This window comes from Jatropha curcas, chromosome 10, assembly GCF_041381405.1.
Source record: "Jatropha curcas cultivar XTBG-Jc1 chromosome 10, XTBG_Jcur_1.0, whole genome shotgun sequence".
Classification (NCBI taxonomy): domain Eukaryota; kingdom Viridiplantae; phylum Streptophyta; class Magnoliopsida; order Malpighiales; family Euphorbiaceae; genus Jatropha; species Jatropha curcas.
The window spans coordinates 13,457,705-13,474,481 of NC_143160.1; the positions used below are offsets into that span (position 1 = coordinate 13,457,705).

General features: G+C 35.3%; 1 protein-coding gene and 1 pseudogene across 1 annotated transcript; both read right to left on the bottom strand.

Moving 5' to 3' along the window:
* Positions 1-4,428: 4,428 nt before the first annotated feature.
* Positions 4,429-7,226, bottom strand: LOC149493137 (pentatricopeptide repeat-containing protein At3g57430, chloroplastic pseudogene; annotated as a pseudogene).
* Positions 7,227-12,809: 5,583 nt separating this feature from the next.
* On the bottom strand, positions 12,810-13,603 carry LOC149493138 (uncharacterized). The gene is made up of 2 exons (XM_089726588.1): positions 13,093-13,603; positions 12,810-12,856 (listed from the first exon to the last, which is right to left on the bottom strand). The coding sequence occupies exons 1-2, from the start codon at positions 13,601-13,603 to the stop codon at positions 12,810-12,812; spliced, it is 558 nt and encodes a 185-aa protein (XP_089582714.1).
* Positions 13,604-16,777: the final 3,174 nt, after the last annotated feature.

Consider the following 16,777-nt stretch of genomic DNA (forward strand, 5'->3'; position numbering starts at 1 on the left):
ATTGAAAACTAGAGCAAGGTAACTGGAAGTCTTTTATTATTTTCGACATTGTTCGACGATGAGGATGACCCGAGGCAGAATGCCAATCAGAAAATGAGGGAATGGTGGCTGTCATGGCAGTTTTGAGAGGTGACTTTAGAGTGTAGATACCATCTTCACTTGGTCCCTGCAGAAGAGTTTTCCTGGTGACCTGATCTTTTACAAAAAAAACAGTGAGGCCAAAACTCAAAATAACAATTATTGTCAGTAGAAAATTTTTGCATAGATAAAAGATTCTTGACAATTTTGGGAACACAAAGAGTATTTTTTAAAAGAAGTGGACCATTAGCAGATGGAATTGTAACCGTACCAGTGTAAGAAATTGGTAAACCCACACCGTTTCCAACATGAAGCTGATCATTTCCGTGATATTCAGTGCCAGGGCTTAAAGACTAAATATCAGGTGTGACATGAAAATTAGCTGTTGTGTCAGGATGCCAATGATTCATGGAGGATGAAGTAGTGGAGTAATTTGCCAATGGGGTTGAGGGAGGATAGCAATTCATTGGTGAAGGTGGTGGATAATAAGGTGAAGGTGCTGGATAATAATGGGAATAATTTGCCATGGGTGGTGGGTAGCTGGGCTGATTTTGAGTTGGTCGAGAAGTTTGATTTGATCATTGGTAACGACGACGGCATTTGTCGGCAGTATGATTTCGATACCCACATATTTGACAAGGACCCTTGGGTTTCTTTTTCCCATTTGGATTTACAGTTGGTGTTGGAAGCAAGGGAGGAGAAGAATTAGTTGGAGAAGAATTAGTTGGGAGTTGGCGAGAAGCCATATGAGCTTGAGGTGGTTCATGGCAACTCTTCAAAAGAATTTCATGAGCAATAAGTTGTCCATGAAGCTCATGAAACGGTACAGGTTCAGGTCGCAGATTTAAGGTAGTAATTATGTTGTGATATTCGGCACCAATATTTTTGTAAATAATGGCGTTAAATTCAGCTGTAGAAAGGGGTCTACCAGCAGCATGTAATTCATCTTTGAGTGCCTTGGCACATTGAAGATAATTGGTGATGGAGAGATCATTTTTCTTAAACTCTTGGAGTTCAATGTAAATTTGTAGCTGACGATTTTGAGAAATAGAGCCGAAAGCCTGTGCTAAGGCTTGCCACTCGGCTTGGGAAGAATTTAACCCAACAATATAAGAGAAAACATCTTCAGTAAGGGAGGAATGAAGCCATGACTGTAAAAGTTGGTCTTGTTTGAACCACGTTACATATTCAGGATTAGGAATATCAGGATCTGTGTTAGTCGAGGATTTAATTGTTTGAGGGCGTGGAGAAGAACCATCAATAAGATGATTCATATTATGATAGTTGAGAAGTGGCTGAAATTGAGTTTTCCAGGCCAGATAGTTGTTGTGTTTGAGTTTAATAGAAAAGGAATGTTGGGCAGTGGTTGGGTGGGAAGAAATTACACTTGGATTTTGATTTGCAGTGTCAGCCATTGTGGCTCTGATACCATGTATAAACAATAAAGGAGAAAAAGAAATGATTGTATATGTTTTCTTATCAAAATGATACAAGTAGTAAGGTATTTAAAGCAAATACAACAGATAAGAATTCATATAACTAAGGGAAACACAATCTGAATAAATCATAATAATACAAAAATCACGGTAACAAATCACTTTGAAGAGGTCCTCCATTATCATAATCTTTGACCAAGACTTATAGCTTAACACCCTCAACTTTTGTTTTGACCCATTGAACACTTCAACTTATAAAATTGTATATGATAAATACTTTATTTGACCTATTGGACATTTCAACTTATAAAATTGGATCGATTAAACATTTATTGAAAAATTAAAAAAATGTAAAATCATTGTTTCAAAAGTTACATTAACCACGTATCAAATCAATATTTTGCATATAAAAGCCAAAAAATCTTAAAATTTATTGTTTTTAGTATAAGGTTGTGTGAAATTATTGCAAATAATGAAGTTCAAAATGCCACAAAGTTTTTTTGTTAAAGTTCAGGAGTTAAATAATGTATTCGGCCAAAAAATATTATTGTTAATATAGAGAGGGATACAATATCAGTAAAATTCATAACTTCAGGATATAATAAGCCACTTCCAAAATTTAGAGTGCCACAAAGTTTTTTCGGCAAAGTACAATTGTGCGTTTATGCATTTGGTGATTAATATATTGACAATCTTCAAATTTATAACAACTCTATGAACCGTTCATTTGTGATAAAAAAAAAGAAGCCAATTTTAAGGAAATTTTTCCTTAAACACAATTTCCATAGAAAACATGTTGAAATTTATTTATTTTTATAATTTTCTAAGAAAATATAATTATCCAAATTTCAAATTTTACGAAGGAATTGAATTTTTCAAGATCAGGTTTATTAGCTATACATTTTCCATTTTTCCTTGAAAATGTGACACAAAGATAAAATATTATTTTGCAGGATTTATTTATTTTTTTTTTTAAGAAAGTTTTTAATATTATTAGTTAATATTTATTGAAATATCTAAAATTTTCAATTTTAAAAACTTTTCAATTAAAAATAAATCAAAAATAAGATGTTATAATAGAAAAACTATAAATTAAAGTTTTAACAAATATAATTTAGCCAAGTTATTTAAACCAAGAATTTTAAATTAGAACCAAAGTTAAAACCCATTAAAAACTAATCCAAAATCCTTCAAGCTAAGCCCAACCCAAAGAAAACTATAGAGAAATCAAGAAAATGAATTAACAATGGAACCAAACCATTAAACCGAACCAAGAATCAATTGTAACTATTTGAGAGAGCTGAATCGGACCCTAAAAAACCCAAACCTTCTTCTTCCTTCTACAGCAGCGATCTCCGATCACCTTATCTCCACGCCAGCCCTCCCTTCGCCAATTTCAGGCCGATCAACAGCCAAAAACCGTCACTCCACGCCGTCTAACCTCCATTTCCGGTCTCCTCTTTAAGCCGCAGTTCGAGTTCCTTCATCTTTGCTGCATTTTGAGAGAGAGAGGTCGACAGCCTCCTCTCCGATCACATTAGGCCATTTCTGGCGAGTTCCTCCGCGAAAGAAGGTATAAAATCATCTATTATCTTCTTTTCATGCCAATCATTGGATCAATTTAAGGAATTTTTGTGAGATTGCTAGAAATTGCTTTGTTAGGTTTTGAAATTTGGGGTTTTTGTCAATTAGCTTAGAGATTGTTAGCGTTTCATTAATTTGACGCCAGAATTCAGCTCTCATTGGGTTTAGAAAATTTTGACTGTACTAGGCTGGCTGTAGATTCCGGCGACTGTAAATATTATAGTTGGAATGTCACATTTTGTGCGTAGATCATGAATATAGATTTTATTTATTTTTTATTTATTTTTTATTTTTTTTTGTGAAACAACGTCAGTTTGATACTCAAATTAGCAATTGATGCAATTAGGTAACTGGGCTTTGAAGCCGAAATGTTGCAGAAATCGATAGTAAATTAGTTACTTTGAAGTCATGAATGCTTGATTTTCGTTTGAAATTAATTAAAATCAATTAGTTGCATATAAAGATGGGAAAATAGAATTTACTGAATTCAATTTATTTATTAATTAGCTAAGGTTCAGCAAATTATTGGTTATTGGATGAGAATGATTGTACATTTAATAATCAAATTGAACGAATTGTTAAAATAATTGGAAAATGAATATTTTGGTCCTATAATCGATTAGGATTTTTAAATTGCAACTTATGCACTTAATGTGTAAGTATTAGTTAATTATCAAATAATGCTTATAAGTATGTGTAAGGCAATGGGTTGATGGAGAGGAATTAGTTTGCGAATGATAAAGTAAGATGATGAGGTTAACTAATGTATTTCATATATGTTTATGATGTAATTATATGTATTAGTTGAGTCGAATTGAGAATTTAGCTGGTGATGGGTTGTGATGGTGGTGGATGGAAACTTAGTTGATGTGAATTGCTTGATGGATGGACTTTGTGAATTGCTTATTGACTATTGATTTTGTAGTACTTAAACGGTTGGTAAACTCCAGTTAGTTAGGATTAGTAACTTTTACACTATGTTGGAAAAGATGAATTATGTATCTAGAATTCATTTGTAAATGAATTCTCATATTTAGTATGCTATAATTTAAAATAAGAAATTCAATAAAATTCCACAAAATTATGTTTGGAATAAATTTTTAGATGAAAATTCATTTGTCTTTATTTCCTAAAATATATTTGACATAATAATTTAATAAAAACAAATAACAAAACCAATTATATATATTAATAACTTGTAAAATAAAATTTTATTTTTCTGTGGAGTTTGGTGATATTTTATAAAGCTTGTGAAACCTGAGAGCTGGAGCACTGTCTTTGTTGAAGAAATCTTGTGCAACCAAGCTTATGGCTTTCAATCCATTTGGTGGCAAATTTTTGGATCAACTTATATAGCATAAACTTTTATTACGAATGCCGATGATATCCTGATGAACAAACTCTCATGAGAAAAGATATTATACATATGAGAAGCAGCAGAAAGGTCATCTTAATTGTGCAGTAGATGCATTGGCACATATTAAGCTTTTGGTGGTGCTTTCAAGTCCAGAAGGGCCTTCTTATGCTTGCTTCCATAGGAAAGTATTTAGAAAAGGTCATAGTTCTCAACATGTGTAGAAAAGGTCAGCCCATGTCAAATAATGCAAAATTTTGACCTCTAGCAAGACTATCTTAGATTGAAAGAAGAAAGAATTGAACACTGCACAGGCTTTTGCATTGTATGATTTCTTCTCAAATTGTATTATCTTTATCCTTTCTCTACCTGAAGCTTCAAAGTATTGTGGAAATACAATGTAGTTTACTTACAACAAATATTAGGTTAAGGAAACAAATTTTTAGTGACACTGTACGGTCCGGGCGTCTCAACCAACATCTGTCACTTCCCAGTGAAGAACTTGATTTTCACCAATAATCCCCACAAGAACATGTACCATTCTTGAAGTGATGGAACCTCCTTACATCTCTAAGGATGATTTCCCTGTCCATTAACTTCGAGATAAACTTAGCTGCAGCATGGCAGTCATTACAAACTCTAAGATTCTTGGCGACTCTAATAGTAGTTCCAGGCGGACTGTTCAGTATGCCGAAAGCTATTGCTAATTTCTCACTGTGGCCACAAAGTAAAGCTTCTTTCTCATCCTCCTCGACATTATGAAGTACACAAGAAGTATCAGGCACGTATCCTTCCTTTTTCATCCTTTCTGACAGGGTATCAAGAAAATCATGGAGTTTCTCACTTTGCGGGTGCATTAAATCCCCAGCTAGAAACTTGTGTATTTCATCACCATGCACGATCCAACTACAGCCAGGTTCTTTCTTTACTCCTATTTCCTTCATCTTCCTCCTAACGTCTGTTGCTCTATCCCAAAGTCCAGCAGAAGAATATATATTAGACAGTAAAACATAGTGGCTGGCAACATTTGGTTGTAACTTAATTAGGTGTTGAGCAGCAATTTCCCCTATTTTCACATTTTGGTGTAGTCGACATGCTCCGAGCAAGCTACTCCAGGCCCCAATATTGTCAAAACAAGAAGGTGTTGTATTGATGAATTCATACGCTCGTTCCACTTGGCCAGCTCTACCAAGTAAGTCCACTACACAAGCATAGTGATCTGGGCCAGGTTCAATATCATGTTCCTCTTTCATGCTCTGGAACAGATGTAGTCCCTCATCAACCATTCCTGAATGACTACAAGCAGCAAAAATTGCTATGAAAGTGACATCAGTAGGCTTTACTTCTCCCCCAGCCACCATATCTTTGAACAGCTGTAAGGCCTCCTCCCCATTCCCATGCATCCCATAAGCCATGATAATCACGTTCCAGGTAATAACATTTCTAATGGGCATTTGATTGAATACTTTTCTAGATAAGTTTAAGCAGCCATTTCAATAAAAAGCATCAACGCCTTCTCATCCTGCTCATTTTGTGCATAACCAGCAATCATAGCATTCCAAACCCCTATTTTCCTGTTCAAGATACCATCAAAAACTTGACGAGCACTTGCAGCCTTTCCACAATTGCAATACATATCAACTAAAGCACTACCAACAAAAGAATTCTCAACCAGATAACCATTTCTCAATGCATGGGCATGAATTTCCTTTCCAGTACCTAACATCTCCAAGTGGGAGCAAGCAGGAAGAACACTTGCAACTGTGACCCCGTCAGGTTTAACTCCTTCAAGAACCATCAGCCTAAAGAACAATAGGGCTTCAATAAATCTGTCATTTTGAGAGAAGGAACTTATGATAGTGTTCCAAGAAACCAAATTACGATCCTCAAACATATCAAAAAGACTTTTTGCATCACCTATTCTACCTAGATTAGCATACATACTCATCAAAGAATTGTTAGTGAACGTTGCCCAATGACCCTTTCTTAAACTATACCCATGAACTTGCTTCCCAAGCTGCAAGCCGTCATGCTTACCTAAATTAGAGCAAGCCAACGTCAAGCTTACCAAAGTAAATGAACTGGGTTCCAAATTCTCAGCCAACATGTATCTAAATGCCTCTAACGCAAACTCCCACTCTTCAAAACGACAAAATGCAGAAATTAATGAATTCCAAGAAACTATATCTCTCTCAGAAATTCTATCAAACATCTTATACACATCACTTATTTCTCCACATTTACCATAGAAATGTACAAGCGAATTAGCTACAGGCACAGAAGATATCTCATACCCAAATTTAACAACATGACCATGGATCTGTCTTCCCAAATTCAAGTCCCCAAGGCCAGTCACGGCCTTCAGAACTGCTGGGAAGGCAAAATTATCAGGCGAAGCACCAGAAAGAATCATTTCAATGTAAGTGGAAATGGATTCACGGAATAAATTAGAACGAGTATTAAAGCGAAGCGATTCAATCCATGAAGCCTGAGAGCGAGATTGGGAAATGGGTTTTGGAGAAGAAGTGAAGAGGACGGCATGAGGAGAGTGTTTGTGATGTGTTTTCGTGTGCTGGTGGTGGGTTTGTGAAGAAGAGAGGGAATGTGGAGAGAAAGGGAGAGAGACTGGAGGAAGGGACTGTACAGTGTAGTAGGAGCACATTGGTAGTTATTTCAGTTGAAAGATTTTGAGCTTTCAATATAATAAATAATTGCATTAAATAAGCAGCAGCCGGCAGGGAAAGGAAGGACGGGGTTTGAATGAAATTGAAGGATTAGATTTTGGACTTTTTTGGGTACGTGCGAAGTTTGTTTTCGTTCCATATATGAAATTTTTTCAGTAAGTTGGGGTTATGTTTGATGGGGAGTAAATAAACTAGAGAAAGCGCAGCCTTTGAAAGGGTGAATAAAGTGTTTGTGTTTGATTTGCATTATTAATTCTACTTCACGTGAAGTGAATTATCCAACTTTCTTCACATTAAGAAAGTAAGTTCTTAAGAGATTGTTAGGAAAGTTGTGAAAGTATAATAAATTTATCATTTTATGCTATTATCTAAACAAAAAAAGATATTTGACCTAAGTTGAGTCTGACTGAACTAGAATCTTGATAGATGGAATATCCATAGTTGTTTTAATAATTTTTCATCTGGTTAGATGAGAGATACTGAATTTAAATTTGAAATTTGCACTCTCTCTCTCTCTTACTTAATAATTAGAATCTGACAAAGCTTCATGCTCAACTTAAAGTATTTTAACATAGTTTGGACAAATACTCTCACTTCACTTAGACGCCTAACCCCCAAAATATTTTGAAGCCATAATACCGCATATGGGATGGAAGTGGAAGCAAAAAATATTTTGTGAGCAAAAAACAGAGCCCGTGAGATGCAAATACTGCATATTATGGGGCACTACAAGCAGAGTATCAGTCCTGAAGGAGAAGCTCGGTTGCAGAAGGAGACTCTGTCCCTCTTACTTGGTGAGAGCGAGCCACCATCACTTTCCAAATGGTGACCTCTGGCACTGGACCTAAAATGGAGGCGATTCACGGTTAGATTTAAATGACTCCCTTGTAATTAAACTTGATGCAAGAGGAAAGTGAGAAATAAATTTCATCAGTTTAAATTCTTTTTCAAAAAAAAAAAAGTTTCATCAAAAATATTTCCAAAGTTCTTTCTCTCCCCCTTCCTTGCATTGACGATCCCCTCCTGAAATTTCTTGCCAGTTCGCTCAATTCTCTCTCATCCCTCTTTGTTGATGGTGGTGATGCTGCTTCTCTGTTTCTTTCTATCAAGACAAAAGAAAGAAATTTTTTGGAAAAGAGAAAAGCTTTTGATCTTTCCTCCTTCATGAGTTCATGTCCATGGACGACCATGTCCATCCTACCTCTCTTCTTTGCTTTCCAGTCCTCAAGTAAACAGAATAACAATAATAAAATCTAAGCTCCATAATTTGTGAGTGAAATAATGATATAAGATTTCTTTTTATTTTTTATTTTTATTTTTATTTTTTTTTGAAAATGAGTTTTGATGAAGAATTTTATCTATAGGCCCATTACATGGAGTCTTCGTATACCCGCTAGCTTCACAATGGGTAACTAAGTAAATTTATAAGCACAAATTCTAATTGAGTCTGGTACATGTTGGGACATTTAGAATTGATTTATAATGATAATTATTGTAATATTTGTAGTTTGAAAGCAATTTACTTTTATGAGTATACTTATCGAAAAATAGATTATTTTGAACCAGACAAGATTCACTAATGATATCAAATTGGAGAAATATTTATGTCCTCTAACTAATTTTGAGTTAAGCAACCAAGAATTTGTAAAAATAATCGAACACATAAGATTTTATGTTTAAAGTTGCTCTCTAATTGCTATTTGCTCATACTCCTCATTCATCTTTTTTTTGTTTTTTAATCTTTTGGTTGCAATTTCCTCATATTCCTCGGTCATTTGCTTGGTTGCTTGGTGATAGTAGGCATGACTGGTTTTAGAACGCCGGTTTCGATTTCAAAACCTCCGATTCCGGTTATAAAAAGGATGGAACCGGAACCGAATCACTCTATTTCTAAGACGGTTGTGGAACCGCCGGTTTTGATTTTATTCCAGTTTTGATTAAATAATATAATTTAAACTTTTAAAATGCCTTTTTAGATTTGAAGCTTTAATACATAATAATAATAATAAATATTACTATTTAAAAAGAGGAAAAAAAAAAAAACATTTCCTTAAATTAGAGTGAAATTAACACATGAACTCCTTTTATGTCTAGACATTAACTTAAGCCTCACTAAATTTTCTATGTTACATAATCACCTCCTTCCATCCAAAAATTTCCCAAATTTTCCGATAGCCTACCTCATAAATTGAGGTCATAGGAGAAAGAAAAAAATAAAAGACATTGTCATCCTTCACTCTCTTTTGCTTCCATACAATAGACAAAAAAATGAATTTATGAACAATAAGAAATGAAGAACAATAGCTGTTAAGGTTTTGAACTTTATTTCACTTGAAAAACAAATCATGTACAACATTCCTCTTATATAGAAGTGCCAAGTCTATCAAATCCCTATAAAAAAACGGAAGCAACTAAATCAATATATCAAAGCCAGATATAGTGGCTGTAAATACCACCAACTAAGTCAAAGAGCAAGTTAAGCAAAGACTCCAACAACCAAATTTATTTAGTAGAGGAATAGGAAAATATTTAACCAACCTTATCTCTCCAAAAACACCTTATTGCTCCATATTTTCCACAACAGGTCCTGATATACGAACTTGATCACACAAAGACACCTTATTACTGCTGTGATCATTAACATCCCCCCTCAAACTTGGCCGAGGTCGGAGGCAAAGTTTGCTGCGAAAAATAGACAAGGCAGACTTGTGTATTGGTTTGGTGAAGATGTCAGCAACCTGTTGAGTTGTAGGAATATATTTGGTTACCAGAAGACCTTGCGCAACTCGCTCTCGAACAAAGTGATAGTCTAATTCAATATGCTTACTTCGGGCATGGAATACGGGATTGATAGTAAGATAAAGAGCACTTATGTTATCACAATAAAGAGTAGGAGGTACTTTCATAGAAACCGAAAAATCTTGGAGTATATATGTAAGCCAGGTGAGCTCTGCAGCAGTATGAGCCATTGCTCTATACTCAGCTTCGGTACTCGAACGCGAGACAGTGTGTTGCTTCTTAGCACACCAAGAAATTAAATTTTTTCCAAGGAACGTGCAGTAACCGGTTGTGGAACGCCTAGTGACTGGACAACCAGCCCAATCCGCATCAGCAAACCCCTGCAAGATCAAGGAAGAATTGGAAGTTAAATGTAATCCAAAAGATAAAGTCCCTTTAACATACCTTAGAATTCGATGAACAAATTTCATGTGCACCACTGTTGGATCCTGCATAAACTGAGAAACAAAATTCACACTGAAAGCAATATCAGGGCGTGTTAATGTCAAATACTGAAGAGCACCAACTATACTACGATACAAATGAGAATCAACAGAAGCAGCAGCCTTTTCAATAGGCGGTTTAAGTTCCAGAGGTGTAGCCATAGGTTTACTATCAAGCATTCCGAACCACTCAAGTAACGTCAAAGCATAATGCATTTGATTTAGGATGAGACCATCTGCTGTTTGCGTAACCTCAATTCCTAAAAAATGATGCAAACGTCCTAGGTCTTTCATGGCAAATTCCCGACACAACAATTCAACAAACTCATCAATTAAAGACGTTGAAGAACCAGTTAAAAGCATATCATCAACATAAATTAACAGTGCAAGTGTTCCTTGAGATGAATTAAAAACAAACAGAGATGGGTCGGCTAAGCTACAGACAAATCCAAACGACACTAAAAACCCACTCAACCTGTCAAACCAAACGCGCGGAGCTTGTTTCAAACCGTGTAAAGCTCTTTGAAGTTTACACACATATGATGGATATTGAGAATCAAACATACCTGGTGGTTGAGCCATATACAGATCCTCAGATATATGTCTGTGTAAAAACGCATTTTTTACATCAAGTTGGGGTACCTGCCATTGTCGAACCAAAGTAATTGAAAGAACTAGGCGAATAGTACCTGGTTTCACAACTGGTGAAAAAGTCTCTGTGAAATCTTGCCCGTTAACTTAATGATACCCCTTCGCAACTAACCGAGCCTTCAATCGATCAAGTGAACCATCAGACTTGAGCTTGGCCTTAAGCATCCATTTGGAACCTATTACATTCATCCTTCGTTGCCTAGGAACCAAAGTCCAGGTGTCATTGTTGTGAAGAGCAGTTAATTCGTCCTCCATAGCTTGTTTCCAACCAAAGTGCGCCAAAGCTTGCCGAACTGTACGCGGTTCTTTAGGGATCGAGGGATCCATTGTAGTCACAAGTGCATATCTGGGATTGGGTTTAACGATTCCAGACTGAGACCGAGTGGTCATGGAATGCCTTGGGGCAATTTGAACAATAGAATCTACATCAGACACCTCCTCTGCCACTGGATTAGACAAAACAGGATGTGACATTGGCAAAGACGAAGTAGGAGCAGGTGATTGTGAAGTCGAAGGCAACGCATCTGACAAAGGTATTTGTTGTGGAGAGTCAATCGAAGCAGCAGGGGTCGCTCGTGGAGATGAGGGAACATCAGCCGACGAATTGGGATTAAAATCAGAAACTGGGGATGGCAAAGGTGAAGTCGGATTTATCAAGGGAGAAGATTGATCAGTTTCAGACGCAGATACCGTAACAGTAGGACCCACAGTGGATGGTGTCTCAATTAATGGATATGGAACTGGAATTAGGGATAATGGCTCTAGGGAACTTTGCTCTGTGGGTGGTGGCTCATCAACAGACGAAGGTAGCCAGGAATCAATCACTTGTGTCGCATGGTTAGATATACCCTCATTAGTGATGGATTTGCAGGGAAAGCACTCCTCATCAAACACCACATGCCTGGAGATAATATATTTGCGATTTTTAACATCATAGCACCTGTGACCCTTATATTTATCACTGTAACCTGAAAAAACACAAAGAACAGATTTTGGATCAAATTTATTTTTTCCGGTGTCCCAAGTATAAGGAAAACATTTACATCCAAAAACCTGTAATATAGAGTAATCCGGATGTTTCTTATGTAGCTTAAAAAATGGCGAATCAAAAGAAATTGATGACGATGGTAATCGATTAATCAAAAAAACAGCAGTAGTAAAAGCATCAAGCCAAAAAGATAATGGAGCACGACAGTGAAACAACATAGACATTCCTAATTCTCGGATTATACGATGTCTCCGTTCAACTGTACCAGTTTGTTCTAGTGTGTATGGACATGAAATATGGTGAATTATACCAGTTTTAAGAAAATGAGCAGCCAATGCAGAATTAACAAATTCACCTCCTCCATCTGATTGAAATATTTTTATAGCAGCATTATATTGTCATTCCACATAGTTCTCAAAAGCAATAAACGCCGAATAAAAGTCAGACTTCGCACGCAATGGAATTAACCAAACATATTTAGTGTAATCATCGACAAGACAAGCATAATATTTAAATTTTTCAATAGATAACACAGGAGCTGGACCCCATAAGTCACAATGAATTTTTTCAAAAGGAGCAGTAGTAGAATTAACACTATTTTGAAAAGGAAATTTACTGAGTTTCCCCAGTTGACAACTATCACACACTCGATTTATTTTCAATGGACCATTAACAGTAATAAGTCCTTTATTATGCAAATTATGTAAAGCAGAAACTTGTGGATGCCCAAGACGTTGGTGCCAAACATCAGCACTACACGACTTGAACCGAAATGAAAAATTAGCCTCTGGATTGCTAGAAATTGTATACAAATCACCCTTCTTTGGTCCCTGCATGATTAATGCACCTGTCTGCCGCTCCTTCACAATAAAAGAATTATTAGTAAATTCACAATTTATAGGAAATTGTGAGGTTAATTTACTTACTGAGAGCAAATTCTTTTTTAAGTGAGGAACATACAAAACCTCAGATAATGGTAGCACATGATTATTTTTACAAATTTCAGCATTACCAATACCAGCTATAGGAATAGAAGAACCATCACCTATTATAACCGAGTCACATCCTGCATAATTATGTAAATTTGACACTATACCTTCATTTCTAGTCATATGATTTGTAGCACCGGTGTCAGACGTCCAATCGTGATCAGTTACAGTATTATCTAATGTGATTGTTGCTAATGCTTGAGGAAGAGCACTGGACTGCGTTGATGAGGAAGGAAACCACCAACATATTTTTGTGATATGTCCCTTTTTATTGCAAATCTGACAGATTTCATTTTGGTAAAGCTCACGTTCTGCCGCAGTCATGCGTCTTTTTCCTGGTGGAGCAGGTCGCCGTGGTTGGCCGGAAAAATTCGTTTGATTTTGTGCTTGAAATCCACGACCTGCAGAAGAAAAAGATGATCGAGAATTCTTAGAATCATATATCGCGTTAGATCCATCGAACTGCGAAGCCTTCTTCTGTTGCGAATAAAATGCCAGATGAGGCGTATGAACTATTAAGGAGGAATTTGCAGAGTTTGCAAACCAATTCTGCCTCTGATCATGGTTTTGAAGCTGCGAAATTAACTCAATATAAGAGGGTCTGGGAGGTTTCAACATTGTGGTTGTAAAGGTCTCATATTACGGACCTAGACTTGTTAAAAGACTATAGATTTTTTCTTTTTCTGAAATTGGGCGGCCAATGGCAGCCAAACTGTCACAAATGTTCTTGAATTGTCGAATATGATTGCTTATGCTGACATTATCATCTTTGCGAAGATATGTCAATTGTTGTCGAAGAGTAAACTCCCTCTCTTGAGATTCTTGAGCATACGAATCTTTCAAAGCATCCCACACAGCATATGCCGTGTCGAGTCCGATGACAAGCCCAAGAGATTCTTCGGAGAGAGTACCAATTATCCACCCTCGAAGTAAACGATCTGCCTTTTGCCAAGTTGCAAAGGTTTGGAGAGCTTGATCTGTGGCTTTGTCAGAACCAGCTGGATTAATTGGAGGTTCTTCAGTTAGATGATTCAAAAGTTCTTGACTTTCAGCAAGAGCTAGAACTTGCTCACGCCAAAGTAGGTAATTGGTTTGGGTTAATTTAAGAGTAACAAAATTGCCAACATTGAGAGAAAGAGATGAGGAAGCTGTAAGAGCCATTTGATAGCCTGGATTAGGCTCTGATACCAAGACAAAAAAATGAATTTATGAACAATAAGAAATGAAGAACAGTAGCTGTTAAGGTTTTGAACTTTATTTCACTTGAAAAACAAATCATGTACAGCATTCCTCTTATATAGAAGTGTCAAGTCTATCAAATCCCTATAAAAAAACGGAAGCAACTAAATCAATATATCAAAGCCAGATATAGTGGCTATAAATACTACCAACTAAGTCAAAGAGCAAATTAAGCAAAGACTCCAACAACCAAATTTATTTAGCAGAGGAATAGGAAAATATTTAACCAACCTTATCTCTCCAAAAACACCTTATTGCTCCATATTTTCCACAACAGGTCCTGATGTATGAACTTTATCACACAAAGACACCTTATTACTGCTGTGATCATTAACAACAATCATTAGTATTAATTCCTTAGTTCAATGTTATATGGCCAAGTTGAAATTTTTGTTAAAAGAAAGCTGTAGTTTGAGGGTGTAGATACTGTGGGTTGGGAACGACACTTTTTTTTTTTGGTGGTTTTACGTAGTTTGTCTCTCTCCATCTATCTCTATTACTTGGTCAAATCCCAGTTGGCCTCTGTTTAGCAGTAATGGCATCTCACATAAATTTCATCCTATAAACTAAACATCTTTCAGCCTTTTTCATTCTCCTCTGATACTACCATGAAATGGGGGAGAAAAAAAACTCGTGAAAGGACAAAGAAACTTGAAGACCAGTACAATAACATGAACCAAAGGAAAGAAAGAGGTGCAGTAGAAGATTTTCAGAAACCAAATCAAGGAAAATATTTGATAGGAAATCTTGGTACAAGCACAATAACTCAATCTTGTTGACATACAGATATTGGATTGTCGTCTAGCAAATGCGTAATGGCGTAACAGACAGATGATGAAATGTAAAAAAAAAGAAGGATAGATCTTCGGATAGACCGTTCTCCATTCTAGGGAGAGAGAGAGAGAGAGAGAGAGAGAGAGAGAGAGAGTGTGTGTTGTCTTATAGAGAGAGTTAGAAAGTGCAGATCATGTGGGCATGAAAGAGAGAGATGGATCTGTGGAGGATTCAAGGAGAGAGATGGAGGCAGAAAAGTAATTAATTGTATAGGAAATTTTGTAAATTCTAAAGGTTGGTACGTTCATTTTATTTGCCATTTGACCGAAATTAGGGTAAGTTTGGATGGAAAGAGATGATTTTGCGACGGAATGAAAATTTATATAATAAAAGGATGCATGTGTTAATTTCACTATAAATCAGAGAGATGTTTTTTTCCCCTTGAAAAAAACTAAATTAATTTAAAAAAAAATTCTCAAAAGCTACTTTAAAAATTATTAAAAAAAAAACAAAAAAATAAGTTGAGGAGTTTCTTTTAGAACATATTTTTCAAGGTTTCAAATTGGAACTGCTGGTTTGAAACCAAAACTGTTGACTACGGTTTAGTATTAGTTTTGACCGATTTGATTTTGATTCGGTTTCAGTTTCAAACCAAACCATGATCATCTCTAAGTGATGGGTTCGGCTTAGGGATGACAAATTTATTAGACCCGATGGTACCCCATCCAATCCAATTCAATTTTGGCGGGCTCGGGTAGTGAATGAACTGGTTTGGAACGAGTTCGGGTAGTACTTTTACTATCCTTATCGGGTTTTGATTGTACTTTTATCGGGTTCAAAGATTCGGGTATCTGCTACCTGTTATTTATTTAATTAAAAAAATATTTAAAATAATTATTTTTTTAAAGAAAATTATATATATACACCTTTTTTATTATAATCATTTAATATTTTTTATAATTTTTACTTACTTTTTATTTTTAAAAAATAAAATTAAAAAAATATTTTTAATACTGAAGGGGTATTTAAACGGGCTAGAAGGTATTTAAACAGATAATTATAATAAGACTCGAGAAATGTTCTGGTGGCTAAATCATTAAAAAATTATAAATTTTGTAAGTAGTTTTAATTGTAACATAAATTTAACTTTTTTGTCCTAATACCTTAAACTTCAACTTTAGTTATAATAGCATCATAGTTTCAACTTATATCCAATTTAATGAATAAAATATTATTTTTATGGGATCCAATTTAACCTTTTTCCTCAAATCAGACTCCTTCAGACTACTAATGCCCCTAAATAAATAAATATTTTATTTATATTTATTTATATAAATATTAAATAAAAAATAATCTATTCATCTTACAAATAAAATATTTTATATAATATTGACAATCAATAATGATTTTCTACAAATAAAATAATGTCATAATAAATAGAATCTATTTTTATAATATATCTAACTAAATAGCAAAAATAACCCTAAACTAATATTTTGTGTTTATAATTAATTAAAATTTATTATTTTATTTGACTTTTTATGAATTTAAATTCCTAACTAATATTAGCTAGGGTGTTATTAAATGGTGAATTTTTGGTTAACTTGACTATAAGAGAGAGTATACGTCCAACTTCTTAAAACGGGTGTTTGCCAGACTATGGCTTCAGCTACAGAAGCTTACACGGGTTACCCCATGAGGAAGCAAGTGGCAAGCAACAGGAAAAACATGGGCACTCTCATACAAGCATTTGGGGACACACTTCGAGAGGTAACCCTT

Excerpts from the sequence above, each read along its gene's own strand:
- LOC149493138 (XM_089726588.1), bottom strand. The coding sequence starts at position 13,603 with ATGTTGAAACCTCCCAGACCCTCTTATATTGAGTTAATTTCGCAGCTT. Across the intron at positions 12,857-13,092 it reads TCATATGACTAGAAATGAAG|GAGCGGCAGACAGGTGCATT; the intron begins GTATAGTGTCAA and ends TTTATTGTGAAG.